General features: G+C 40.4%; 1 protein-coding gene across 1 annotated transcript; it reads right to left on the bottom strand.

The window, feature by feature from the left end:
- Window positions 1-21: 21 nt before the first annotated feature.
- LOC139934844 (uncharacterized) lies at window positions 22-26,413 on the bottom strand. Its single transcript, XM_071929251.1, has 14 exons — window positions 25,936-26,413; window positions 18,900-19,151; window positions 14,789-14,898; window positions 12,732-12,823; window positions 11,860-11,889; window positions 10,928-11,020; window positions 10,174-10,290; window positions 9,069-9,095; window positions 7,417-7,710; window positions 5,192-5,250; window positions 4,684-4,793; window positions 3,745-3,968; window positions 2,911-3,139; window positions 22-1,958 (listed from the first exon to the last, which is right to left on the bottom strand). Exons 1-14 carry the CDS (start codon window positions 26,173-26,175, stop codon window positions 1,913-1,915), a joined length of 1,923 nt encoding a protein of 640 aa, XP_071785352.1. The 5' UTR covers window positions 26,176-26,413; the 3' UTR covers window positions 22-1,912.
- Window positions 26,414-27,795: the final 1,382 nt, after the last annotated feature.

Below are 27,795 nucleotides of genomic sequence, written 5' to 3'. Positions count from 1 at the left end.
GGCAAAAAGACACGTAGTCAGTTTAAGATTGCATACACTCTCTAGCTGGCTGTCAAACCACAATGGTTTGCCCGGCGGTTTGCGCGCTAATCGTATTATGGTTGTCGTGTGACATCAGAGGTCACATCGTCTATAGTCACATGAAACCTGCACATATGTTGCGGTGGATCGGAACGTCACATACTGTTTTCAGAAAAATCTGACCTGAGTTGATCGACTCGACCATATTTTAGAGTTTATTTTGTCAGAAAAAAAAACATTGCCCCGGTTACGCCAGTTGGTGTACAGTGAGCGTGGCTGCCCCTGTATTACAATAAGCCCGGTTCATGCGAATGCAAATGCGATACGAATGTTGACGTCACGAATTCGCAACGAAAAGTTCGCAGCAGTTCAACTTTGTCCTACTCACTTCCGAATATTGCTGCGAAAGGAGGGTTGCGAGGGCAATTTCACGTCAAAATTCGCATGAAGTATGAACCGGGCTTCTTGCGAACAGGATCCGACTTAACTAACAATCATGTACAATATTTTACAACACCAATAAAGTAAAATGATAAAGTATTTAAAATAAATATCTTATTCTAAGTATATTGAGCCACTTCGAAAATATACAAACAAAAACATTCAGGTGAATCGAAATAAATCATCAAACAAACATCGTATAACATGCCTTTACGTTTAAAAACGTTATATTTATTATAACTATTTATATCACTGTAGGCTAAATATATATTCATCTGCATAAGCTAAATAAATGTTTGTAAATAATGCCCTTTTAAAAGCTGCAAAACGCAACGCGTCCAAGGGGCAAACACATGACAATCTACAATTTATATAATTATAACACGTGGATTATGATTAAAAAAGAAAATGAAATTGTTTTCACAAGTTAATAATTACGTCATCATTCTGTGTACATATACGTAGAAAACGTGCCTAACAATTATGAACATAAATACTTAAAAACACAAATTAACATCTATAAAAAGATAGAAAACGTATGCTACTGGCACTACTTAAAAATGTTGACGATTTCAAATCCAACCTCTTTTGATCTAGGCACGAGTGTGATTGGTTGCGTAATGTTTCCAAGCAGTTGCATAATCGGAGACTTTGGGCGCTTGGTGGCAGCAGATTTAAACTTACTATTGGATTTTGTGTTCAGCAACTTATCAAAAGCCATGGACGTAAACAAATACAAAATTGTAACTGATTAACATTTGTAAGACATTTGTTATAGATTGTCCCGGCCGAAATGTATTCCATATCATTGGACGACCTTTTTTGGAACAGTGAATCCTGAACTTTGTGAATATTGAATTAGGCCTACTCCCTTAGACTGTTGGATGCTGATTCAACGAGGCATTCGTTGTCAACACTAATTGTCCTTTTTTTTTCTTAAATGGCCGGGTTAGCTACATAATAATTGGTGTAAAACTAATTAACTCTTTGTTATGAAGGCACAGACTGGCTTTTAGGATAATATAACAGCAGACCCCTTGCACGTGACGTCAGACGATAACATACAGCCTCACTGGTAGGTCAAACACACCCTCACTAAAGGAGTGCGTTTTGGCGACCCCAACCAAATAATGTTTCTGACGTCATAACCAAAACGGTAATCGAGTAATCGGTTATCGTTCAGTCTGAACAGCAGAACCAGCGACCAACAACCGAAACAGTGTTTGGTTGGGGTCGCCAAAACGCACTCTAGGTCAAAAAGCGCACACCAGGTGATGGCAACAACTCCAGGAGTGCGCCCCCATTACAACCTGAGAACGAGCCGGCCACGGACGCAAGTCTATGCCGAATGATGATGATGATGATGATGAAGTTGAGAGCCACACAGTTGCTTTTGTCTGATCGATGAAGTGAGACCACGATTGATTATAGTCTAATATCCGTCTGCATCTTAGTTCAATGGCATCGGTGGTGTAACCTTTTGTTTTCTCGAAATACTGAAAAAATCAAACCAAATACAGTATAAATCAGTAAATTAATCAACCAAAATCGATCTTGTGAAACAAAGGAACTGTTGAACACAAAACAAGCAAAATACGAGGCTTCAGGGGAAATAATTCTGATGGTGGTCATACTTTCATCATGACACTAAACAGTAAACACGACTAGTATTTCTCAAAGACCAGTTTGCTCACTTGCTGCATCTCAACATATGCATAAAATAACATCTCTGTGAAAAATAAATTATTTTGTCATCGAACTTGCAAGAAAAAAAACACCCTTGTTTCACAGTGTATGCTTTTAGATGCCTAAAAAAGGTTTTCAGCTGAAGTCTCTTAAAGGCAGTGGACACTATTGGTAATTACTCAAAATAAATATCATCATAAAACCTTTCTTGATTAGGAGTAATGGGGAGAGGTTGATAGAATAAAACAATGTGAGAAACAGCTCCCTCTGAAGTGACGTAGTTTTCGAGAATTTGAGGTCCCGAAATCAACCATAAACGCACACACCTTCGTGTGACAAGGGTGTTTTTTCTTTTATTCATATCTCGCAAGTTCGATGACCGATTGAGCTCAAATTTTCACAGGTTTGTTATTTTATGCATATGTTGAGATACACCAGGTGTAATTGAGTGAGGAAGTATACTACTTTCTTAAAAACTATACGTTACTTCAGAGGGAGCCGTTTCTCAAAATGTTTGATATTGTCAACAACCGCTGCTCCCAATATTGGTCGTTGCTTATAAATAATCTTCTTGCTAACAACTGTTTTGAGTAATATAATTGCCATTAGTGTCCAGAATGAGAAAGCTGACCTTGTGGCACAAATGCAAACCATTCCTTCAGCATTCTGTTCAATTGTTTTAACACTATATAAAATGGTAGACCCATTTAATGTACTATACCAATAGTGTCCAGTGCCCCTAGAAAGCGTTTAAATACTTACTATTTGGAAACAAAGTACCCAACCAGGATGAGAACAGCCAGTGCAACGATAGACACAACTACGATGACTGCGATGAGTAAGCCGTTATCAGCCGGGGGCAAAGGCTCCTCCTCCCCGGCAGCCACGCTCTCCAAAGTCACGGTCACGTTGAGTTGTGTGAGAGCCTGTCGGATATCCGCCAATCCACCTTCCACAGCTTCTAGCAGGACGTCTTGGTCCAAGAATACATCTGAACAAGAATAATGGATAACATGATATGAAGAACATAGGGTACTTATCGTCCCCGCTCAGTTCCTTTTTAGAGACAGCCTCCCTTTCCGTCTTAAAAAAAATATAAAAAAATAGGATCGCTGTTCTTGTTTTTTATCCGCTAATAAACGATGATGTGATCTAGCGCCACGAAAAGTGATTCGATAGTGGTCATGGTCAAAATGTGACTAACGCGGTAGGTCAGTCAAAAAGGCTGGTTTTATAGTAGTCAAAAACCTGACGGTACAAAGAAACCTAACTTTCGGCCTTTTTCATTGGGATGACATGTTTATCAGTCTCATTGGACAAAAAATTATTTTGTTAACTTTCAACTTATCGAAATTGACTATAACAATCTAATTGGGAGACTTTTGCATCCAGTTCACTCTTTCTCTTGAAATGCTGCTGCTATTTTGTACATTGTTGTTCCCGACACCCACGATGAATGGTGGTGTGTAATCTTGTTCCAAGTGTATTGTTCTTGGGTCGTGTTCTCATCGTTCGGGCGTGCGACTTGGGTCAAGCAACTCAGCCTATGGGTCTATAAATAAAGAAGTGATACACCCAAAAGAGGGCGCCACATACCTTCGAGAGTCTCCCTACGATGGATCACGTGATTAAGCTTTTCGGCGTCTCGCCTTTTCCGTGATAAAGTACCGCCATTGCAAAGGTCAGACGTAACATCAGGGGCTAAATATAAGAGCATGGTCTCGAACGCAGGCTGGCTGTTGGTGCTCTGATGGGAGACTGCTGGGTAACCCGTTGCAATCAAGAAATTGCCAGAAGAGGCAAAGGCCAACCTTACGGCGCTGTAAGAAAATGTTGATAACGGTGAAGCTTCTGATCACATTCTGACAATTTGCTCAAAGACCAGGGGTCGTTTTCTCTCGAGTTAGGATGAGTTACTCGACCTAACTTAGGATTAATCTTAAAATCTGAATGCTTCAGTGCAGGGTTGGGACTCGTCCTAAGTCCTAAGATTAGTCTTAAAGGAACACGTTGCCTTGGATCGGTCGAGTTGGTCTTTGAAAAGCGTTTGTAACCGTTTGTTATAAAATTGATATGGTTAGCAAGATGTTGTAAAAGTAGAATACAATGATCTAGACAAATATGCCTCAAAATTGCGTGGTTTTCGTTTTACCTCGTCGACTAACACGGTCGGCCATTTATGGGAGTCAAAAAGTTGACTCCCATAAATGGCCGACCGTGTTAATTCGCGACGTAAAATGAAAACCGGGCAATTTTGAGTGATACTTGTGTGGATCATAATATTCTACTTTTAAAACATCTTTCCAACCATATACATTTCATAACAAACGGTTTCAAACGCTTTTTTTATAGACCAACTCGTCCGATCCAAGGCAACGTGTTCCTTTAAGTTAGGAAGAGTTTTGTGAAATCGACGGCAATCTATACATCACTTGGTGTACCCCAACATTATGCATAAAATAACAAATCTGTGAAAATGTGGATCCAATCATCATACAACAAAAAACTGCTTTAAGGAACTGAATTATGTCTTACTTCTTTTTGGTGCCCTTGCCCTTGCAGCATTTTGAAAAGCCCTCTCCGTTGCAGTAAGTCGTAAGAACCTCAGCGACTGCGTCCAGTAAACCGGCCTTGATAACCGGCCACTGCAGAACAAAAAACCAACAAGTTCTTTATAGCTTATTTTTTACAAGAACATGTCAATGCGCTTTTCATTCTTTCTCAGCAAAGGGTGGTATACAGCCCTTTGCTACCACGGTGCTCCAGAGGCTGTTTCCATACACAATATCAAACTCAGTTCTTGCAAATCAAATTTTTCATCAATTTGGGTGGAACAAACAAAAGGAATAGAATCTCCTGCCAAACCGGCGCGCAACCAACTGAGCTATCTTTTATAAATCCATGTTGGAGGTCTCCCAATTTTGTCAACATATTTGTGAATAAGAAATCAAAATGTTTGTTCGCAAATTGTCATATTTATAAGGGATCAACATTAATTTTCAACGACAGCATGATCGGGATGTTATGAACTAAATAAACTTACATCAGCAATATCAGCATTTAGGACTATTACTATCCCCATTCGTACTTCTGAGCGTACCTCTGCAACAAAACAAAAACCACAAAACAATGAATTCGTTTTGAAAGTACATACCTGTGCATCCAGTAATAGGCTATAGCTAGACATAAAAGAGAGGGCGCTAGTCAAATGTGGCAGGCACAATATTCAGTCAATGTTACCTGTGCGCGTGTTCAAAATCCATTGCTATCTGACATTTAGCAAGAAAACGTTTGGGTTTGGTGTTCCTAAGTGGTAAAGCCGGCCTCATGTCGACGTCGACATACGATTTTCTTGCGCCCGCAACAAAACCGTCGGCAACGCGCAGACAAAATATGCTCAGGTCACAACTGAGAAATCGTGCGCCTGCGATTGGTTCCCGACCGTCGGGATCATGTCGTACAAAATAAAATTGTTCTACTCTTCCGACTTTTACGAGCGGCGAAAATCATCGCAGTTACGCTCAGGTCGTAAATAATTGCCGATTGAAAAGTTCCCGATGGTCCTAGCTCAGGCGCAGTGTGATCCAGAAAAGTCAGTCGCCAACTTTTGTTGTTGTTGACGCAAGGTCAATCTGAGGCCGGCGTTAAGTCTTGGTTGCATGAGGGTCCATCGTAGATGGTCTGTCGTAGTTGTGAGTTGGGCCTGTCGTGGTTGTGAGTTGGTCTGTCGTAGTTTGAATTGGTGTGTCGTCGTAGTTGTGAGTTTGTCTGTCGTGTGGTTGTGAGTTGGGTCTGTCGTAGTTGTGAGTTTGTCTGTTGTGAAGTTGTAAGTTGGGTCTGTCGTAGTTGTGAGGTGGTATTTCGTTGTTGTGAGTTGGTCTGTCATAGTTGGGGTTGGTCTGTCGTAGTTGTGAGTTGGTCTGTCGTAGTTGTGAGTCTGGTCTGTCTTAGTTGTGAGTTGGTCTGTCTTAGTTTTTAGTTGGTCTGTCATAGTTGTAATTTGGTCTGTCGTAGTTATGAGTTGGTCTGTCGTAGTTGTTAGTTGGTCTGTCGTAGTTGTGAGTTGGTCCGTCGTAGTTGTCAGTTGGTCTGTCGTAGTTGTGAGTTGGTCCGTCGTAGTTGTTAGTTGGTCTGACGTAGTTGTGAGTTGGTCCGTCGTAGTTGTTAGTTGGTCTGGCGTAGTTGTGAGTTTGTCTGTCGTAGTTGTAAGTTGGTCTGTCGTAGTTGTGAGTTGGTCCGTCGTAGTTGTGACTTAGTTGTAGCTGTGAGTTGGTCCGTCGTAGTTGTGAGTAGTCGTAGTTGTGAGTTGATCTTTCGTATTAGTAAGTTTGTCCGTCGTAGTTGTGAGTTGGGTCTTTCGTAGTTGTGAGTTGGTCTGTCATAGTTGTGAGTTGGTCTATCGTAGTTGTAAGTTGGTCCGTCGTAGTTGGGACTTAGTTGTAGTTGTGAGTTGGTCCGTCGTAATTGTGAGTTGGTCCGTCGTAGTTGTGAGTAGTTGTAGTTGTGAGTTGGTCTGTCGTAGTTGTAAGTTGGTCCGTCGTAGTTGTGACTTAGTTGTAGTTGTGAGTTGGTCCGTCGTAGTTGTGAGTTGGTCCGTCGTAGTTGTTAGTTGGTCTGACGTAGTTGTGAGTTGATCTTTCGTATTAGTAAGTTGGTCCGTCGTAGTTGTGAGTTGGTCCGTCGTAGTTGTGAGTAGTTGTAGTTGTGAGTTGGTCTGTCGTAGTTGTAAGTTGGTCCGTCGTAGTTGTGACTTAGTTGTAGTTGTGAGTTGGTCGGTCGTAATTGTAAGTTGGTCCGTCGTAGTTGTGACTTAGTTGTAGTTGTGAGTTGGTCCGTCGTAGTTGTGAGTTGGTCCGTCGTAGTTGTTAGTTGGTCCGTCGTAGTTGTGAGTAGTTGTAGTTGTGAGTTGGTCTGTCGTAGTTGTAAGTTGGTCCGTCGTAGTTGTGAGTAGTTGTAGTTGTGAGTTGGTCTGTCGTAGTTGTAAGTTGGTCCGTCGTAGTTGTGACTTAGTTGTAGTTGTGAGTTGGTCTGTCGTAATTGTAAGTTGGTCCGTCGTAGTTGTGACTTAGTTGTAGTTGTGAGTTGGTCCGTCGTAGTTGTGAGTTGGTCCGTCGTAGTTGTTAGTTGGTCTGACGTAGTTGTGAGTTGGTCTGTCGTAGTTGTAAGTTGGTCTGTCGTAGTTGTGAGTTGGTCCGTCGTAGTTGTGAGTAGTTGTAGTGGTGAGTTGGTTGGTCCGTCGTAGTCTCTGTATAGTCAAACCAATCTTACGTTCACAAGCTCTTCCCTGGTACTCTGCTTTACAGATACATTTGCAGGCTGAGAGTTGAAGGGTACCACCATGCTCGCAAATTAGAGACGGGCAAGTCGGTGATAACGTAGTAGTTGGTCCAGCAGTTGTTGCTGACGTGTTAGTAGACGTCAATGTGGTTGCTGGAAATGTTATAACTATATCTATAGCAGTAGTGGATGAAACTGTAGAAGCTTCAACTGTAGATGGGTGAACCGGTGCAACTGTTGAGGCCGGGGTTGTTGTAGGTGGATCTGTCGCTGGAGGAACTGTCGCTAAAATACAAGAAACAATCTTAAGTTTGATTATCGGTCATTGAAATAGTATAATTTTGAAAGTGGAAGTTCTTTCTTAACCATTAGCTCATGTAATCTTTTTTGTAACACAAAACACAGTGTCTTACTAAACTTATTTAACTTACACCGTTTGAAGATAAAGATAGAAGGAAGCGTACTTTAAAATATTAGTTGCTGAGGTGCTGTATAGTATTTGAGAAATGAGTAAAACAATGTCATGACAATACGTTTTTACATGCTAAAACAATTTTCGTCTCAAGATCACTGAGACGAAAATAATTTCCATGACATTGTTTTTACGATTTCTCAAAACTACAGCACCTCAGCAAGTAATATTATTGTCAGAGAAGCTTTCTACCATCATTATCTTCAAACTATGTAAGTTTAATGTAAATCTGTGGACATTGTGCTTTTTGGTCTACAAAAAAGACCCAGACCCTCCAAGGGCATAATATACTATTCCTGTTTTCACATCCACCTTCTCTCCTTCCCCACATTTTCAGCACATCAACAAGGAGAGAGTGAAAGTTTGCCTAGATATTTGTCATGCACTAGTCATTAGGCAGGTTAGTTGGGTTTTAGTTGGGAAATAACATTACCACAATTCAACTTCACAGTAACGTTACGATGATGACGTTGCGTGTTTGCTGCGTATAGGAATGTTTGTTAAAGTTCTGCATGGCAAAGGAACACTTTGTCTTTTCGATATTTGTAGCAACAATCCAGTAGCAGTTATACCATTAGTGTTTGCATGAGCTAGTAGGTGTATTGCTTCACACGGCCTTTGGTTACTAAAAAAACACTCTGTGTGCCTTTGAGAAAAGAGCAGAGTCCCGTCGGCCTTAGTCTTGGTTCAATACTCTCCTGGATTTGTCACAAAAGGGCGCGCTATCACCCCCAACGCGCTATCAACCACGAACCGCTATCACCCGAGAACTGCTATCACAGGAGAATCTTGGCACATTCGTTAAATCTCCCCCCAAAATCGGGGGGGGGGGAAAACATAATGCGCGTGCGTACATTTCCCGCAGAGCCCGCCCCTTCATTTGGGGGGAGATTTAACGAATGTGCCAAGACTCTCCTGTGATAGCAGTTCTCGGGTGATAGCGGTTCGTGGTTGATAGCGCGTTGGGGGTGATAGCGCGACCTCTTGTGACAAATCCAGGAGAGTCTTGAACCAAGACTACGTCGGCCTCCGCACACCACGTTGTGTCACCTCGAGTACAATGCGCTATTGACGATGATACTGATGATAATTGTCTTGTTTTCGTAACACACAGGCTAAGCTTTACTGACAGTAATACCAAGATTTATATTTGAAAACAAAGTGAACGTACCACACACGAAGTTTGGATCCTTGAACGCTGTGTAAAGAAAATAAAACAAAAGGCAGTAAAACAAAGGCTTTAGATAACAGAGGGCGTTTATTGCATTGACTTCTAACCTTTGATTTAATTAAAATTCAGATACACCTTTAGTTCCACACTTTTATGAAATAGCTTAACAATAATACATGTACTAAGGGACTTTCAGAACGCTTGGCGCCAGCATACGAACCAGGTAAAATCCATTGTTCTCGGTAATGTGCGCGTGCTCAGAACTACGTAACAATGGACATTGTAAGTCTGCTGCCACCTAGCGTTCCAAAGTCTCCGATTGTAGTACGCACTAATAAATACACAGCGTATCGAGCTGTTTTGATATAAGCAGAGCAAACAGAAACACTTGCTAACAAGCCAGCAGACACATGAACAGCACAAAGACAGCTGAAACATGAATTTTGGTTATGAAAGTTCGCCCCCCCCCCAAAAAAAAAAGGAACTAAAATCCATTGAAGAAGAACAACTATTTAATGAGAAAGGAACTCGGGCGAGCTGAAGTTGGGGAATCTCTCAAAACAGTCAATATTGTGGGATGGAGGGGAAACTTGCACCAGGCAAGGAGTTCCAAAGAGACGCATGACGTAGAATACAGCTGTTGTTATGGCTCCTTGTTTAATAATATCTCAGCCCAAAAAAATTGTATGGGTGACACAAAGCAAAAAGTATGGTTCCACGCTCAAAAATTCTAAAAGGAGGAACTAGGTCGGACACACTATCTAAGTGTTTAAAAATATCGGGATGGGGGATATGGTTTGGGACAGACCTACTAGTGCGTCTAAACTAAAAGCACGAGAGCACGATTTACAGAACTTACTTCAAGCTGAATTCCTCATCATCATTAGGGAGGTTTAGCCGCGTGAACGTAAACGTGAACGTCAGAAAGATGTGTCGTTAAAATCTCACGTTATTAGCATACGTGAAGTTACAACGCAGACGTCAAACGTGAGCATGCGATAAGCCCAAAGTGGCGACGTCAAAGAAAAAAACACATTTTTTTTTTATGTTCACGTTCACGTATTTGCTCGCGTAACGTGCAGCTAAACCTCGCTATTATACTCACGTAAACATAAATCGCAGGTCGCTGGACATTGATCCAGAACGGATTGGTGCTCTGCGTTACAGTTAGAATAAACTAAATTGCCGTTCCCGCAATTTTCATTTGTATCTTCACAGTCCTCTGTGTGGGTTCAAGGCAAACAAAGTTCGTAGGTCAAAAGGTGTTATGCTTGGTTGGTTAATAATAATAATGAACTTGAGCATTATTTTTGTTATGATTTATGATTTAGCGTGTCATGGCCTAGCGGTTAAGAACACTGCCGTCGATTTCACAAAACTCTTCCTAACTTAAGACTAATCTTAGGACTTAGGACGAGTCCCAACCCTGCACTGTAGCATGCAGACCTTAAGATTAATCCTAAGTTAGGAAGAGTTACTCGTCCTAACTCGAGATAAGACGAGTCCTAACTCTTTGAGAAATCGACGGCCTGGACTCAAGCCCTTAATTGTGTTTCAATACTGACTGTAATCTGGGCCTCTGTCTTTAGTTTAATTTTATCCGCAATGATAGAGACAGATCCCGACTTCTCAGATCCAGTGATTCCACTGGATACAATGATATTGGATAAACGTGCACAGTGACATGAGCTTTCGATAGATGCCCACAATAATAGTTAATTCCTATCACGTCCGCAATAGAACTGGACTGCGTATCTCTATCTGAAATGTAGGTCTGGCTACATTTAGATCTGGCTACATTTAGGGCTCGGGCTACATTTAGGTGCCGCACAGACGTCATATGTTCAGGCTATACTTACTGCTGCAATCGCTCCCGGTGTACCCTAATGGGCAAGCGCATTTACACATATCGGCGTCCAAGGTTCCGCAATTCTCACAAGTCTGTCTACAAACTGTAAAAAAATAAAAATGGTCAGTTTAGTCTTGGGTCAAGAAGTTAGTGATCGATATTGGATAGTGTATTCCGCTCAGTTGTACACAAAGAAACAAAGATAGGAGGGCGCACACTAGTGATTTACAGATCAGCGTAGTACATTATCCACAATCGATCATTGACGTCTTGGGTCAAGACTATTGTTCGCTTTGCATCGGGGATAAAGAATATAATTTTGTTCAACCCTTACACCGACGCGCATAAAGCACCGCATAGTCATACTGTCCCGAGTTCCATGAAGAACAACACAATTCACCGGCAAATCATTCGGATTGGATTCGAACCCCGCTCAGTAATAAAGGGTAAACATAAATGGTAACAATGACAAGGATACAACCTTGGGTTTAATGCGATGCTTTGGAGTGCTTGGTGGCAGCAGACTTACCAGGTAAAATGATTTACCTGATGATAAGTCTGCTGCCATCTAGCGTCTTAAAAGTCCCTCACTATGCACCCGGGGAGTCCGCACGAGTCACTTCTTTGTAAAACGTTCTTTTTAAGTTGACTTTTGCTATAGTTGGCAACCGCTGACAAGATTCAATGCCCTTGAAACATTATCAGGAAAGATACCACACAAAAAGGTAACAAAAGGACACCGAGGAAATTTGAAGACCCAAAGGGTGTTTTTGGAGATTCAAATTGTTTGATACTCTTTTACTTTAAGTTTGTTTTGTATCAACGGGGCACTTTCAGATCATATAATTTCGCGGTCAGAGTCGAATTAAATCAAAGTTTGAATCCACCTTTCGGTTCTGACAAGCTTGCTATTGTAATCAAATATTATGAGCGTTGTCTTACCACACTCTTCGCTGTGAGTTGAACATAACCCTGTGAACAAAATGATACAACAAGGATTTAAAAGTAGTTCAAAAGTTTAGTCATGGGAAAATGTATTTGATTGTTGTCAAGAAGCTAAGGGTCTTTCAAGAATATTGAGTAATTGTGAATATTATTGGAATTTTGTTAAGCATTGGTGCTATGTCCCTTAGTTAGAGTTGTGCACCAAGAGTTGCATATAGATAAGTTGCAATAGACGCCATCTTTACGGGCAAATTGCATTTAAGCTTGCAGGCGCGTCAAGCGCTCAGTTTATTAACGCAACCACGCTGTTTACTAACCAATCAGGCAACGAGTTTTGTGAATCCTGCGCGTGCTGGACGCCGTTCTCGCGCAAAACACATGGCTATGTGTTCCAAATTGCCCGTAAAGATGGCCGATTTACGTCATGTGGGAACTATCAATTGGTAGAGTTGTGACAACCTGCGATTAGAAGTAATTTGTGTGCATATGAGCGCACACAGGGTGCCACACTATACACCAAGCATTAGTGTAATTATTGTGTACGGTACTTTTGGACCCAAAATGGCGTCCTGCATAACCAAGGTAAACTGGTCCATCAGCTTTGCAACTCTCTCAATAAGCAGACAGCTTCGAGTTGCCAGAATGAGCTTGTTTTCTAAATGACAACGAATAATCTTTACTCAGACACTTTTCGAATCCACGGCTTTGGCTTTGGTTGCGGCTTCACGCTCAGAAGCCCTGCTGATAAGCACGTGCGATATTGTCCAAACACCCAAGGGGCCAAGCTAGCCTGGGCCGAATCTGGAGCCGAAGCCGTGGTTTCGAGAAGGGCCGCAGTTTTTCTCTTCGGAGATCTGTGGATAACTTACGACACTGATTGTTGTAGCACTGACCAATATTGGTAAGGCATTTCGTGCAAGGCATCCCCGAGATGAAGGGCCGAGCTCCAGCGTAGTTGCCACTGAAATACAAATGAAAAGTCAAAACTAAACATTGAGCTTTATGTTGGGTATAGGGAAGAGAAATGTGAAAGTATGACTAAGCGACGCGTGTGGTAACACCGTGCGAATATTAGCCTTGACTCAAGGCTGTTGGCGTAGTGTGCCCAGGCCCGGCGCGGCACAATTCGGCAGTCTGCACGCTGTACATACACGAACAACGTACATGTATACAGTATATTATACAGTACATTGTACAGCGAGAACAGTATAGCGAAGTCGTGAGTACGGTCGTGTCTTTCTACTTTCAACCTCGCACACGTGGCTCGCTACTTTAGAAATACTCATGTACCGTACTAATACCGTACCATACAGATGGTAATGTGTATGTACAGTAGGTATGTGTGTGTACATACGCTGTACACGTATTATATGCACTGTGTTATGTAGGGGGTGCGCTGGCGGAATTCAGTGATGGGGACTGGGATTTTGCGGGTTGCGGCTGGCTGTATATTCGCATAGCCTTGATTCAAGGCTATGCGAATATAATATATCTCCTTTGAGTGGTGTTGATTCTTAACAGAACCGGTTGACGACTTGACGTTTCGATCGGTATGTTTCTGATCGTCTCCATCAGGAGAAAGAAGTTAGAAATTGTGTAGATAAAAAATATTCCCAGTGAATAATAACCATTATGCTTTGTTATACAAGGAGAGTGTAACTAATACTTATACATATATCAACACTTTGTTTTCATTTAAATGTGTGAATAGTATTCATTGAGGTCATGATCCAGCCGCCATCTTGGAGGGGTTAAAGGCAGTGGACACTATTGGTAATTGTCAAAGACTAGCCTTCACAGTTGGTGTATCTCAACATACGCATAAAATAACAAACCTGTGAAAATTTGAGCTCAATTGGTCGTCGAACTTGCGAGATAACAATGAAAGAAAAAAACAACCTTGTCACACGAAGTTGTGTGCGTTTAGATGGTTGATTTCGAGACCTCAAGTTCTAAATCTGAGGTCTCTAAATCAAATTCGTGGAAAATTACTTCTTTCTCGAAAACTACTCCACTTCAGAGGGAGCCGTTTCTCACAATGTTTTATACTATCAACCTTTCCCCATTACTCATTACCAAGAGAGGTTTTATGCTAATAATTATTTTGACTAATTACCAATAGTGTCCACTGCCTTTAAACGATGACGAATCAAACAAATCAGCACATATTTGTACGCGTGGTGCACAGGTTTGGCCAATGAACGGCCGCTTTTTGACCTCACGTCACTCTTCTTTCGAGTCCACAATCGACTATAATAGTTCAATTAATTGACCGAGATTCGGCACATCTCAAAGCCATCTTGTTTGCTGCCATGAGGCCTTAAAGGTAGCAACGCTCCTCCAGGGCTTGGCATCGTAGAAGGTGTGACACAGATTGGGGGTGATGTGCCACAAACGCGTTAGTCTGGGGTCTTGTCTTTATCCGCAAGGATAAAAAAAGTAGGCCCTACATGCCATTCAGATCCAGTGATGCCATTGGACACAATGCTGTCATTGGATAAACGCGCAGTGACATTAGCTTTCCATAGCTGTGCTTTGATTTGTTGGAGGTGATTTGGGTACCTCTGACATAACACCATTCAAAACACAGATATGGAAAGCTTCTTTCGGTCGTCTGCTTACGTGTGCCCACGTGTGCATTGTGGGCACACGTAATACGTTTACACTATGTACACACATGTAATGTTGGTGAAGAATTTGACAGCGTATCTCTGTGTGAATAGAACTGTAGGTGAAAGGTGAAGAGACACGGCGGCTGGAGGTCAGTCTCTGCCATCTGATGTTTAGGCTAGGGGGTTATGTGCCACAATCGCATTTGAGACCTCTAGGTGAGGGCGCCCTATTGATACTATGACATCATCCGCACAAAGTGTATAGAACAATAATATTTTACGTACGGGGAAAATAACCCACTACTTATACTTACGCAGGGCCGTAGTGACAATTGACGATCATTACATTAGGTGTAGTATAATGAGCCGTGGTAGGGCAGAAAGTCATGCCGCACCCTACTGCATAGCTAGTTGCCCACACAACCTGTACAAGTTCAAATGCAACATTCGTATGAAAGTAAAGTTAGTTTGACATTGAATATTGGATATTCACAGTATGTCTGTACAGGGAATATCAATGGTGCTTTAGCGAGCTGCCCACAAAACATGTAGAAATCAAATGCAACATTCGTATGAAAGTAAGGTTAGTTGTACATTGAATATTGGATATTCACAGTATGTCTGTACAGCGAATATCAATGGTGCTTTAGCGAGCTGCCCACACCACCTGTACAAGTTCAAATGCAACATTCGTATGACCAGAGAAAGGACAACAGAAGGAGTTTGTCCTTTCTCTATGGTTTGACATTGGATATTGGACATTCCCATATGGTTGTACAGTGAATGTCTACCTTGTACATCGATATCATCAACTACATTAATATGTGTACAAATTCCTATGGGAATAACAAAAAGAAGAAAAACGAATACAAATATTGACGCAAAACAATAGCCCTTCCGACTGCTATACGGAACAGCTTATTATAATGGAATAATGTGATGACCGGGGCCCAATTTCATAATGCATGTAAGCACAGAAACGTGCTAAGCAAAGGAGCGTATAGTTTAGCAGAAACAGGTTACCAGCCAAAACTACCACGCAATGACTCCCGGGACCATTTTCATAAAGCTGTTAACGAGATCTTTCTGCTTAAAAAATGTATTTCCTAAGCAAAATATGAGTGGGGCACCAGTCATAACATTGTAAACTTAATGTAATTTTGGCTGGTAACTTGTTTCTGTCAAACAATAAATATTCCGTGGACAGCTTGCAATTTCTTTCTATTTTTCTTTTTAATAAGCATGATAGAGTGCATGAATATGCTTTACTGAACTTTTGAGTGTCATTTTTTTTTACATCACAAATCCCGCTCAACTTCTTTTGGACTCATCATGCATTGAAAAGAGCCAGTGCATGGTTTATTGAGTTGGCCTACACCCCCTCTAAACTCTTCTCTTTATAAAAGGTTCACTAGTGCAGATCCTGCGGGGTGGACCCTGATTCACGATTCAGATAATTCTCTCTAAAACTAGGAAAGTCCAAAAGAGGATTCAGCATCGGCCTTTAAAACCATGACCTTGACATTGTTCTTCATTCTATTGGTGTTTGTTTGTTACCTTCGGTTTGGTAACAGGCAGCCCCACCGCCAACCAAAGGTCATTACCACGCAATGATTACCGGGACCTTTTTTCATAAAGCTGTTAACGAGAATTTTCTGCTTAAAGAATGTCTAAGCAAAATATAAGTGGGGCACCAGTCACTTGACATTCACATTATGTCTGTACAGCGAATATCAATGGTGCTTAAGCGAGCTGCCCACACAACATGTAGAAGTTCAAATGCAACATTCGCATTACAGTCAGGTTAGTTTGACATTGAATATTGGACGTTTACATTATGTCTGCACAGCCAATAATTACCGTTGTTTTTTAGATATTGGACACTGAACATTCCCCGAAGTTTGTACAGTGAATGTCTACCCTGTACATCGATACCAACTATACATTGACATGTGTATAAATGCTATGGGATTTTTATGAGGGACGAGACAACAACTAGAAATCTATACGCAAAACAGTATATTCTTCTGACTAATATGGAACAGCCAATTAGCGATTACCAATGTGATGACTCATCCATCCCAAATTTCATAAAGCCTGTAAGCGCAAAAACGTGCTAAGCACAGATTGACAGGAACAGGTGACCAGCCAAATTATTACATTAAGTTAACATTTTTATGATTGGCGCCCAACTCATATTTTGCTTAGCAAAGATATTTTTCAAGAAGAAGTTTTCCCAGCTTTATAAAATTGTGTCCCGGAAGTTCCTGCGTGGTAGATGACATTGGTGGTGGGTTGCTATACGGTTAATGGACCAAGCCGAAAGTTACAGTAACAAATAGAATGAAGTGGAATGTCAAGGTCATGGTTTTAAAGGCCGATGGTGAATCCCTTTTTTTGACTTTCCTAGTTTTAGAGAGAATTATCTGAATCGTGAATCAGGGTCCACTCCGCAGGATCTGCACTAGTGAACCTTTTATAAAGAGAAAAGTTGAGGGGGTGTAGGCCATACAACTCAATAAACCATGCACTGGCTCTTTTCAGTACACGGTGAGTCAAAAAGAAGAAGTTGACCGAGATTGGTGATATTTTTCAAACAAACAAACAAACAAATGACTATTTAAAGTTCTTAAGCATATTCAGGCGCTCTATCCTGCTTATTGAATAGAAACACAAAAGAATACTAGAAATTGCAAGCTGTCCATTGAATATTTACTAATTCCCTTTGCTGCTTATTCAGATGTTTAGATTCAGTCAAGCATTGAAATTCCATGGACTGCTACAAAAATTAGTGTTTTCAGAAAAACAGGCATAACTTCTCTCTGAAATGAAAAATTTGTTTCATTCTTTGTTTTTATTCAGAAAAGCAGAAAAATGCTTTTTTAATGTGTGCTTCACTGAGGTTTTGAGAGTCAGCTGTTGTTTGTTGTACAAAAAATAAATAAACAACTGAATAAAAATCATTTCAACAATTCCAGATCCCTTCTAGTGAACCGGTTATAAGAATATACATTAGGCGGGGTGTAATAGGCTACCTCAGTAAACCATGCACTGGTTCTTATTACAGTATACCTGGCCTGATGTGGGGGCAGAAGGTATAATCATGGAGGAAGGAATAGAAGGAGCTCGAACGAAGGGACTTCAAAAGTCGAACCTGCGGTACCGCGGTCGTTTAACAACACCTCGTAATCACCGACATACCTTATACAGACAATGGGCGACCTGACGTATGTGAGTTTGCGCGTGCGCACTTGGTTCTTCACTCAACCATGGTGTCGTATGTCGTATGGATATAATACAGAAAAACAACTTTTTTGAGACCTGATAAAAATTGTGTACACTTGTGCTTACCAAATCGAAAAACACAATTGAATACCAACTACCCTCGTGTGCTAATACCCAAATTTTGAACCGCCGCTAGTGACCGGAAAGTAAAAAACAAAAAGGAAAAAAATATGCCATGATGTTTCAGTGAAACACCACAAACGGTAAATGAAAACGTGTAATTCACAATTCTTGTTTCCAAACACGAAGGCAACGGTGCAGAGCGGCGGTACCGCACGTTCTGTACAAAGAAATCTAATCCTGCTCGGTTAGACGGGGGCATTGTCAGGGTATTCTTTTGTTACTCTGCGGTTTTGCGGGTCGTTTGAGCTCCTTCTATTTCTTCCTCCATGGTATAATTATTACACACAGTTTTCCCCCTTTTCGTTACCTTCTGGTAACGTTACCTCGTGGAGACCAATGACACACAAAAAGGGGAAAACATAATGACTCCATAGTCGAACTGGGTGCTCCACAAAGAATTGTGTTTACAAAGTCTACAGCAAAAGTCTTCGGGGACAACGGAAAGAACAAAAGTTCTCTCCAGGGTGCTAAATTTGATTCTTTCTTCGGTATCGTGACATCACCCAAAGTGTCAATTTTAACTCTCCATTTTTTTGCAATACACAATGATCCAAGTTTGAGAATGTGTGTAAGTTTAAAGTGTTTAAATTTCATAACTTTTGTATAAAAAGGGACTTAAAGGCAGTGGACACTGTTGGTAATTACTCAAAATAATTATTAGCATAAAACCTTTCTTGGTGACGAGTAATGGGGAGAGGTTGATGGTATAAAACATTGTGAGAAACGGCTCCCTCTGAAGTGCCTTAGTTTTCGAGAAAGAAGTAATTTTCCACGAATTTGATTTCGATACCTCAGATTTAGAACTTGAGGTCTCGAAATCAACCATCTAAACTCACACAATTTCGTGTGACAAGGGTGTTTTTTTTTCTTTCATTATTATCTCGCAAGTTCGATGACCAATTGAACTCAAACTTTTACAGGTTTGTTATTTTATGCATATATTGAGATGCACCAACTGTGAAGGCTAGTCTTTGACAATTACCAATAGTGTCCACTGTCTTTAAAAAGGCATTTTACCTGGGTGTAATGTCCACACATTCTGCCCGGCTCACACGCGTGAGTTTCGTAATCATAGAAGCGGTCCTCGTTAAACCACGACTGAGTCACGGCCGCCCCGTTGGGCCGGTACGACTCGCTGACCGGCCCGACCAGCCAGAGGTTCTGCCCAACTGGGTTGAACGGTGTGATGTTCACGTCGGGAAAACCATGGGCCCAGATGCACATATCGGAATATTGCTGAGCATGGGTGGCCAAGGTGTCGTCCCATTCCTGACAGGATAGAAATGCATAAAATTAGACTTGTTATTAAATATCACCCCTTAGCATGACAACAAAGTTAAAAGCCATTATACACTTTCGGTACAGAAAAGGGGGAAAAGTTCACAGATTTAAAAATAACTTACAGGGTTTACAGAAGGTCATGGTGAACGACTTCTCTCGAAATATTGTTCCATGAAATGCATTACCTTTTGAGAAAACATTAAAACAAATTCTCGTTGTCGAGATTCTCAGATGTCATGACACGGCGAAACGTGCGGAAACAAGGGTGGGTTTTCCCGTTATTTTCTCCCGACGTCGATGACCAAATTGAGCCTAAATTTTCACAGGTTTGTTATTTTCTATATAAGTTGTGATACACGAAGTATGTGCCGTTGGACAACACTGTTTACCGAAAGTGTCCAATGGCTTTAATTAAAACTATTACTATCGAAGAACAGATAATCGAAATCCCTAGAAACATGCCAGGGTTCTTCACACTCACATTTATTAGCGATTAATCAATTTGTTTGGCCTAAGTTGTGGTTGTTCATGGTGGAAGGAGCGAGGGGAAAAAGTGCAATTATATAGTGGCTGAATATAGTATGTCCTTGTAGCATTGAAAGTGACCAGTAGAGCTTGTAGGCTGATTCAGTTTGTTGATTGACCATGCAGTGTACAGTGTGGTGGCAGTGTGATCACGAAATTGCATTAAAGATTGATAGAACAAAATATATTTGTTTTCAATAAAAATTATTTTACTGTAGTCCGTGAAATTAAAAGCTTTCATTTTGAGACAACTTGAAAAAGAAAAAAAGAAAAAAAATCCTAAGGTATTGTAAATAATTGGAAGGATAGACAAAATTATTGTTTAGTTTTGGTCTCAGAGCTTATACTGATTATGAAGTTTATACCCTAGTATATTCTTTTCGGTGAAATATTTCCCTCTGAAAAGAAGTCATATTTTGAAAACTCTATTTAAAGACATATTGAAATACAAAAAAAAGCAACAATTGATTTTGGTTAACAAAATTGAGGACCCGTGTTTACATGCAGAAAATGATTCATGTTCTTTTTTTACAGAGTTTTCTCCCGACTTGTACAACGAATTAAGCCCAAACTTTCACAGGTTTGTCATTCAATGAATATTGTCTGCGGATTGTTTCTTTTCCAGCTACACCGGTCCTGCATACCTTATCAATTTGTGGGTTTGCCGGTACCAGCAACTACGTGCAAAACAAAAGTTGCACAATATATGTTTTTTTTCTGTTTTGTTAACAGCTTTCATCCGTCAGAAATCGTTCATGGAGAACAATAAATAATTCATTGCATAAGGCCAATGGATGCAGTTTAAAGGGCACTGAAGACGTTGGTTAACTTGTCAAAGACCAGTCTACCCACATGGTATATTTCAACATATGCATAAAATAACAAACCTGAGCAAATTTTGACTCAATTATTGGTCATCGAAGTTGCAAGGGAATAATGGAAAAAATGGAAAAAAATGGAAAAAAGAAAAAGAAAGAAAAAAATATTTGTGTGTTTTCAGATGAAAAAATAGAAGGCTTCAGGTCTGATGTATTTTACTTTTTCTATGAAAAAATACCTCTTTCTCAAAAACTATAGTTCAGAGAAAGGACCTCTCCATTGCTCGTTTCAAAGAGCTGCTTTTAAGCACAAACAAATCATGCTTACCACACTAAGACTACCAGCCAAAGTACCATGTCACGTGTACAATTTATGACTGGTATCCTGCTCATTTCTGCCTTAAAATACAGGAAATTGTTCAGCAGTTTTTCTGCCTAAGTAGCTCTATGACATTGAGCCAAGGTCAGTTGTTACGATAACAATTTTTTTTTGAGTGGTTACCAATATTGTCCAGGTCCTTTAATGAGCTGTGTGGTTTATTTAGTAGCGGCAGTTGACCTCATGCTTGACCAGGCATCCGCTGCAGGTGGTTTCATAATGAGTGTTAAAGCAATTAAGGTAGACTTTCATGATCAGATCAATAATTATAATAAGACTATAAGGGCCGTGTCCGAATTGGCAGATACGACGACTAAAGCAATAGACGATGTGACCTGTGATATCACATGTTTACCAAACAGCCACATAGCTTGGACTTCCTGCAATACTAAAATACTATTTTATCGCTGTCTAATCTTATCGCTGTCAACCTTTTCTACGATGAAAGGAGGCACATCTGAAAACTTGTCCAGCTTTTACTTTCATTTTTGTTGAAATTATGACACAAAATTTAAACTTTCTCATTATTGAACAGTACAGTTATACCTTGACTGCCAGAATACTTAAGAATGTACGAGGTCACACTTATTGTAAACAAAGTTCACATGGTGATGGTGGTTTCTCTGCTGCAGGGCCTACTTTGTGGGACCGACTACCTTACAAAATACGACATTCATCTTCATAGCTGCCTTCAGAAAAGGTCTCAAAACCTGTTTAAATGACTTTAATCTTGTTGTATGTTTATCTTGTTTTTGCTATTTTTCTTTTTCTGTAAAGCACTGTGATACATTTTTTTTCTAAGAGCACTTTATAAATGCCTTTGTAGTTTGAGTAGGGTCTATATTTTTGCTTCATTATGCGTTGAGGTATTTGACGTCCTTAAAACCACCCTTAGCAACAGCCGTAGCCGTGACTGTAGCCGCAGACGGATACAACTCACAGGCAGTTCGATTGTAGTGCTGGGATCATTGAATAGTGTTACCGTATCCGAACTGTGGCTACGACTAAGGCTAAGGCTATACATACATACATTATCAGCATTTATATGAGGCGCCCTTTCACCAAGGGAAAAGCGCCTACAGAAGATGCAACAAAGGAAGTCCAAACTCAAGATGTTCTAATGAAACGTCAAGTAAAACAGTCAGCTATTTCTGTAAGTGAGTCTTTAGTAGCTTCTTGAATTGTCGAAGTAATGTTGCATTGCGAAGATGTGATGAATGAGTTCCATAGGTTTTGATCAGCAGAAAAAAACACGTGAACCAGCTCCAGAGACGATGCGATGTTCGGCCAATAGGTTCTCTGAAGAAGAGCGTATAGGGAACGAGTAGGGGCATATGGATGTAGCACGTCAGATAATTATGTATGATTGTGACTCTGGTGATCAAGGGATTTGAAGACATTACACAAAGTTTGAAGTCATTTCTGTTTGCTATGGGCAGCCAGTGAAATTTCTGAAGTTACTATGTCTGTTACTAAGATTGTAGCTGTACTCGACTTACACTTTGACATTGATCATGGCCCATTTCCATACAGCTGCTTAACACTTGACACATTTCTGCTACTATATACTAAAGCAGAAATAAGCAGGATACCAAACTGACATGCGACATGGTAGTTTGGCAGGTAACCTTATTATGGTAAGCATAATTTTGTTGTGCTTAGCTGTTTTTCCTGCTAAAGCTGCTCTATGAAATTGGGCACTGGCCGTATCCATAGCCAGAGAACGTCAGAAAATCGGTCACACTTTCACGTTCGATTGTCCTTTGCAAAAAATAATAATTGCCTGCACCGTATTACCAGTGTTAACACTTTCGTTATGTCACTCTTCCGTGCACACGACAACAACAAATAGTTTGCTTAACAACCAGTTTATGCTGGTATGGGTTATTTGAATACCGGTAACAAACAACTGGTTTCAGAACAGTAAATAATTTGTATGCATGTCGGTTTTAGTGAGTGAGCACCGCGGGGTAGACCCAGGGAAGCTAAACGAACGCACCCTATGACCAACTCAAGGCAGTTACCATTGAACTTTTAAAGTACTGCGACTGTTCTGTAGAACGACAAACTTAAAACAACGGGCAAGCTTAGTAAACTGACCTCCCTGTCAACTTGACGAGATCGTGATGTATAAAACAAACAGGCCGAAAGAGGTCGCAGAAAACTTCTACGCAACTACGGTAACTTTATCATGACCGCTAAAAAGTTCAATGGGAAACCTACCACTACCACGCTGTAAAACGCTACGCAAACATTGACTTTATTCACACAAAAAATAAAATAAATAAAAAATAATCTTAAAATTCAAAAGGAACATTACAGAGTTTGTAAGATTTGTTTGTCCTCTCAGATCACACATAATATTTACATAAAGTTAGGTAAAGTAAAGTTAAAATAGAGAAGTCTCGACAAAGAAAATCAAACTCATTTATCACCATAAAAAACTATATAACTTATTTCGCCTATAGTATCACTTGATTATTTAATTTATCTGGCACTGTTGATGCTGTTCTCGGAGTTGGATTACATATTAACGGAAAGCGCATAATTATTATGTATAACCACCATGTCAAGACAGATATAAGAACTAAGGATGGAACTAGTCTTGAAACACGTTTCCTTGGATTGGTCGAGTTAGTCTTGGAAAAGAGTTTGAAGAGTTTGATGATTTAAAAGTAGAATACTGATCCCCTGTATCACTCGAAATTGCACGGTTTTCCTTTTACGTCGCGAACTAACACGGTCGGCCATTTTATGGAGTCAACATTTTGAAAACCGTGCAATTCCGAGGCATGTTTGTGTGGTGGATCATTATATTCTACTTTTAAAATATCTATCTAACCATTTGCATTTCATAACAAACGGCTTCAAACGCTTTTCCAAGACCAACTCGACCGATCCAAGGCAACGTGTTCCTTTAAATATCTAGGTTCCTTGATCCGGAGTAGCACAAATGCGGACAGACTATAGGGAGGCTTTGCAAGGCAGGCTCGCAAAAAGCACAATTTGGGAATCCGGCCTATACTTATAAGAGCTGAATATAAAAAGTATTCCTTGTAACGTATAAAACAAATGCTTTTTGGTGGCTATTCGAAATATTGACCAGAAAGGCAAAAAACTAAAACGTCCCTGTATATGGGTGCTTTACCTGGGGTGGACTTCACAAAGCGTTAAGACATGATCTTATCTCGAGATATGACGAGTAACTGGTCCTAACTTAGTATCCTTAAGTTTATAATTACTATAATTACAACTACCTTAAACAATACAACAAATCTGAAAGAAGAAAACCCGACTTTGCGAGACATTGCAGATAAGTACAGGGCCAAATTTAATAAAACTGCTAAGCACAAACATTTGCTTAGCATAAAATGCCTTCCTTGAAGCCATTATACACTTTCGGAACAGAAAACAAAATAAAAGTTCACAGATTTACAAATAACTTACAGGGTTTACAGAAGGTAATGGTAAAATACTTCTCTTGAAATATTATTCCATGAAATGCTTTACTTTTTGAGAAAACTTTAAAACAATTATAAATTCTCGATTATCTAGAATTACGGATTTATTTTAAACACATGTGATGACACGGCGAAACGTGCGGAAACAAGGGTGGGTTTTCCCGTTACTTTCTCCCGACTCCGATGACAGATTGAGCCTAAATTTTCACAGGTTTGTTATTTTATATATAAGTTGTGATACACGAAGTGTATACTGTTTACCGAAATTGTCCAATGGCTTTAGTAAAAACAGGATTACCAATCAAATTTCCGTTTGTTGCATATTTCTTGTTACTGGTATTCAGCTGTTGTTTGCTTGTCCTGACAATCACGTGGTAATGTGGTTGGTAATCAGGGAAGAAATTTCATGCTAAGCAAAATTTGTGCTTAGCAGCTCTATGAAATTGGGCCCAGATCAACTGGTGTAGATTACCAGACCTATAACAATGAGGATATCTGGATCGGGATAAATAATCCTCAACGCTTTAATTTATATTGCCAAACACGAAGAGCATCGATTTTTTTAATTTTTTTATATTTTTTATGCAAGTCGCCCAAAACAAGGCTAAAAGCCACTCTAGGTTAAGGGCTACACGGAAGGAAACATAGACATTCAGAAACACAGTGAAGCTGAAGTAGGAATTGACATTCCTCTTAAAGGCGGTGGACACTAATGGTAATTACTCAAAATAATTATTAGCACAAAACCTTCCTTGGTAACGAGTAATGGGGAGAGGTTGATGGTATAAAAAATTGTGAGAAACGGCTCCCTCTGAAGTGCCATAGTTTTTTCGAAAGAAGTAATTTTCCACGAATTTGATTTCAAGACCTCAAGTTTAGAACTTGAGGTCTCGAAATCAACCATCTAAACGCACACAACTTCGTGTGACAAGGGTGTGTTTTTTTCTTTCATTATTATCTCGCAAGTTCGACGACCAAGAGCTCAAATTTTCACAGGTTTGTTATTTCATGCATATGTTGAGATACACCAACTGTGAAGGCTAGTCTTTGTTAATTACCAATAGTGTCCACTGCCTTTAAAAGATGAAATATCATAGATAACTAAGAGATTTCAATTTTAGATGTTGAATGAAAACCCCAGAGAATTACTCCAGAGAAAACCCACGCAGTCAAGTTATAGGGACCGAGAACATCCACTCCACATAGTGACCCCGGTTGGATTCGAACCGGGGTCCCAGGGAATTGGGAGGCAAGTCAAGACACCGCTACGTCGACCTGACGTACTCTATGTGGGGCAGGAACGTTTTACTGATACGGATACATTTTATATTGTTTTATCCTGCCTTGTTTTTAACACCAACACTTGTACTTTTTTCTATCTTCAGCTAAAAAGTTCGTAAAGTAAGTACATTTTGTGTGTGTGTGATTTTAGTGTTTTGTGTTTAAGTTTATGTGATGTATTTCATGAGTTTTGATATAGTTTATATCAAATCCAACCCGATTATGGTTGTTAATAAAAATTATCATTATCTTCAACCATTTGGAAAGCCAATCCGGTGGAAGCCGTTCAGGAATGATCTGTAACTTACCATGAATTTCATATTAGCCGCCGATGGAATTGTCTGACCCCTCAACTCGTTATGCTTGTCCAAAAATGCAGTCTTTTCAGCCTGAGTCATGGCAGATTCACTGGCCAGCCTCCGGACACGCTGGTGACCCTCAAGGCCCGGTAGTTTCATGGTCAGTTCCCCGGTCTCTTCCGTTGATACATGGGTGGTTAAAGCATGCAGAACCACCACCAACAGACCTACATACAGTACCCTTGCCATGGTGTTTGACTTCTATAATGTCCGTTGCGCGCCTTTGCTTCTCTGCTATTTAAAGCAGAATTGCTTCTCCGTTTCCATGTAGTATAGTTTGGTAGTCCTCGTTGCCTTGGTACCGACCAGCCTGACAGCCAGACTCGGTGACATTGACCAATCCTCAAAGCACACCTTTTATTTGCCCATAAACACACACACGTTTAACCCCGGGTTGCACTTCATTCCCCGGCAATATTAGCTGTGCCGCGCGATGTGGGGGTCGTAACGCGACTGTTACGGATCAATGCCGATCTGGTTCTCGACGTAGTCACCAACAGATGAAATAAACAATTATTGCAAAATTCTACCTTTATAGATGTGGCCATTGTATACCTAGAAGTATTGCCAGGAGCAGTCCTTTATTGGCTTTCACACACAACTGTACTGTAGAGCGTGCATTTTTTATGGGGGCAAGGTCGAAATGTCACCAAAAGCTGAGGTGGGGGGGGGGGGGGGGGGTATGCCATAAGGAAGAACGTCTCTTCCGATAATGTGACTGAGCTAATAACAATGAAGACAGACTGACCCCCCCCCCCCCCTCACCACCAAAACATCAATTAGTCTTTTTGAGATATGGCGGACACTATAGGGGTGCACTTTTTTGCCTCGGTGTTTACACACAGAAATTTACCCAATGTCATGAGTGTGTCCACCATCTCAAAATGGCTTATGGAAGAGAGTTGTGTCATTCTTTCACGTCTTTCAAAGATAGTGACTTAAAGAAAATAACAACTATGACAGACTGTCATACCAAACAAGACATGTGTTTATTCTCTTTCGTTGTCACAAACCCTTCCCCTTCTTTTTAGTAACACCCCCCCTTAAGTCAGAATTTACCCAGTTCATTTAAAACTTCATTTGCTTTTGTGTTCTACATACATAGTCTGGTAAAGACTCATTACATGTAAGATTCTGTCGCTATAGTCCCAGTGCCATAGAAGGGCAACGTATACAGGGAAGGTACCTTGACGACTTCGAGGTACCACACTACGCATCTGTCGTTGCTTAGCAACGAGCGCGCTCTAGACAGTTTACGAGTGAAGCGAAAGTCTGATAGACAACACACGTGTACATGTTGTCTTAAAACTAAGTCCTAATTGCGATTTTTTTAATCGAAGTATAGGATACGTAATGTGCACAACGTCCCCTAAGAAAATTTGAACCAATTAAGTTTTTGAAATGTTGGTAAGCCTATAGCGAAGTGCCCTCAAACAAGATTGGTTCCAATGGTATAGTTCTCTTACGCGATGATATTTTGATACCTTTTAAAAGTAGTCCAACTGGTAAAGTATTTCATCAAAATTAATAATGGAAGTCAAAATGATAGAATTAGGTTTAGGCGGCAGACTGCACTAAGCCTAGGGCAGCGTAGCGCATCGTAGGTGGTAACTTATTCACTTTCTGGTACACACAATGAATGATGGCTAGCGCACAACGGACTCTATTTTTATAAAACGTGAATTTTGTTTATTATTATTTAAGGCCTACCTGGTAACAGTTGCATTGACAGGTTTACACACACCAGAGCATGCATTGAATTGTATGAAGACATTTTATTCGGTGTTTTGATTGAATTCCAATTCAAGC

Source organism: Asterias amurensis, chromosome 3, assembly GCF_032118995.1.
Source record: "Asterias amurensis chromosome 3, ASM3211899v1".
Classification (NCBI taxonomy): Eukaryota; Metazoa; Echinodermata; class Asteroidea; order Forcipulatida; family Asteriidae; genus Asterias; species Asterias amurensis.
Note: the sequence above shows the minus strand (reverse complement) of the source record. Positions and strands in the feature narration are given on the sequence as shown.

Coding starts and splice junctions, on each gene's coding strand:
- LOC139934844 (XM_071929251.1), bottom strand. CDS start 26,175: ATGGCAAGGGTACTGTATGTAGGTCTGTTGGTGGTGGTTCTGCATGCT. Junction 19,152..25,935: donor CGGCTAATATGAAATTCATG/GTAAGTTACAGA, acceptor CTATCCTGTCAG/GAATGGGACGACACCTTGGC. Junction 9,096..10,173: donor GACCTGCGATTTATGTTTAC/GTGAGTATAATA, acceptor TTCTTTACACAG/CGTTCAAGGATCCAAACTTC.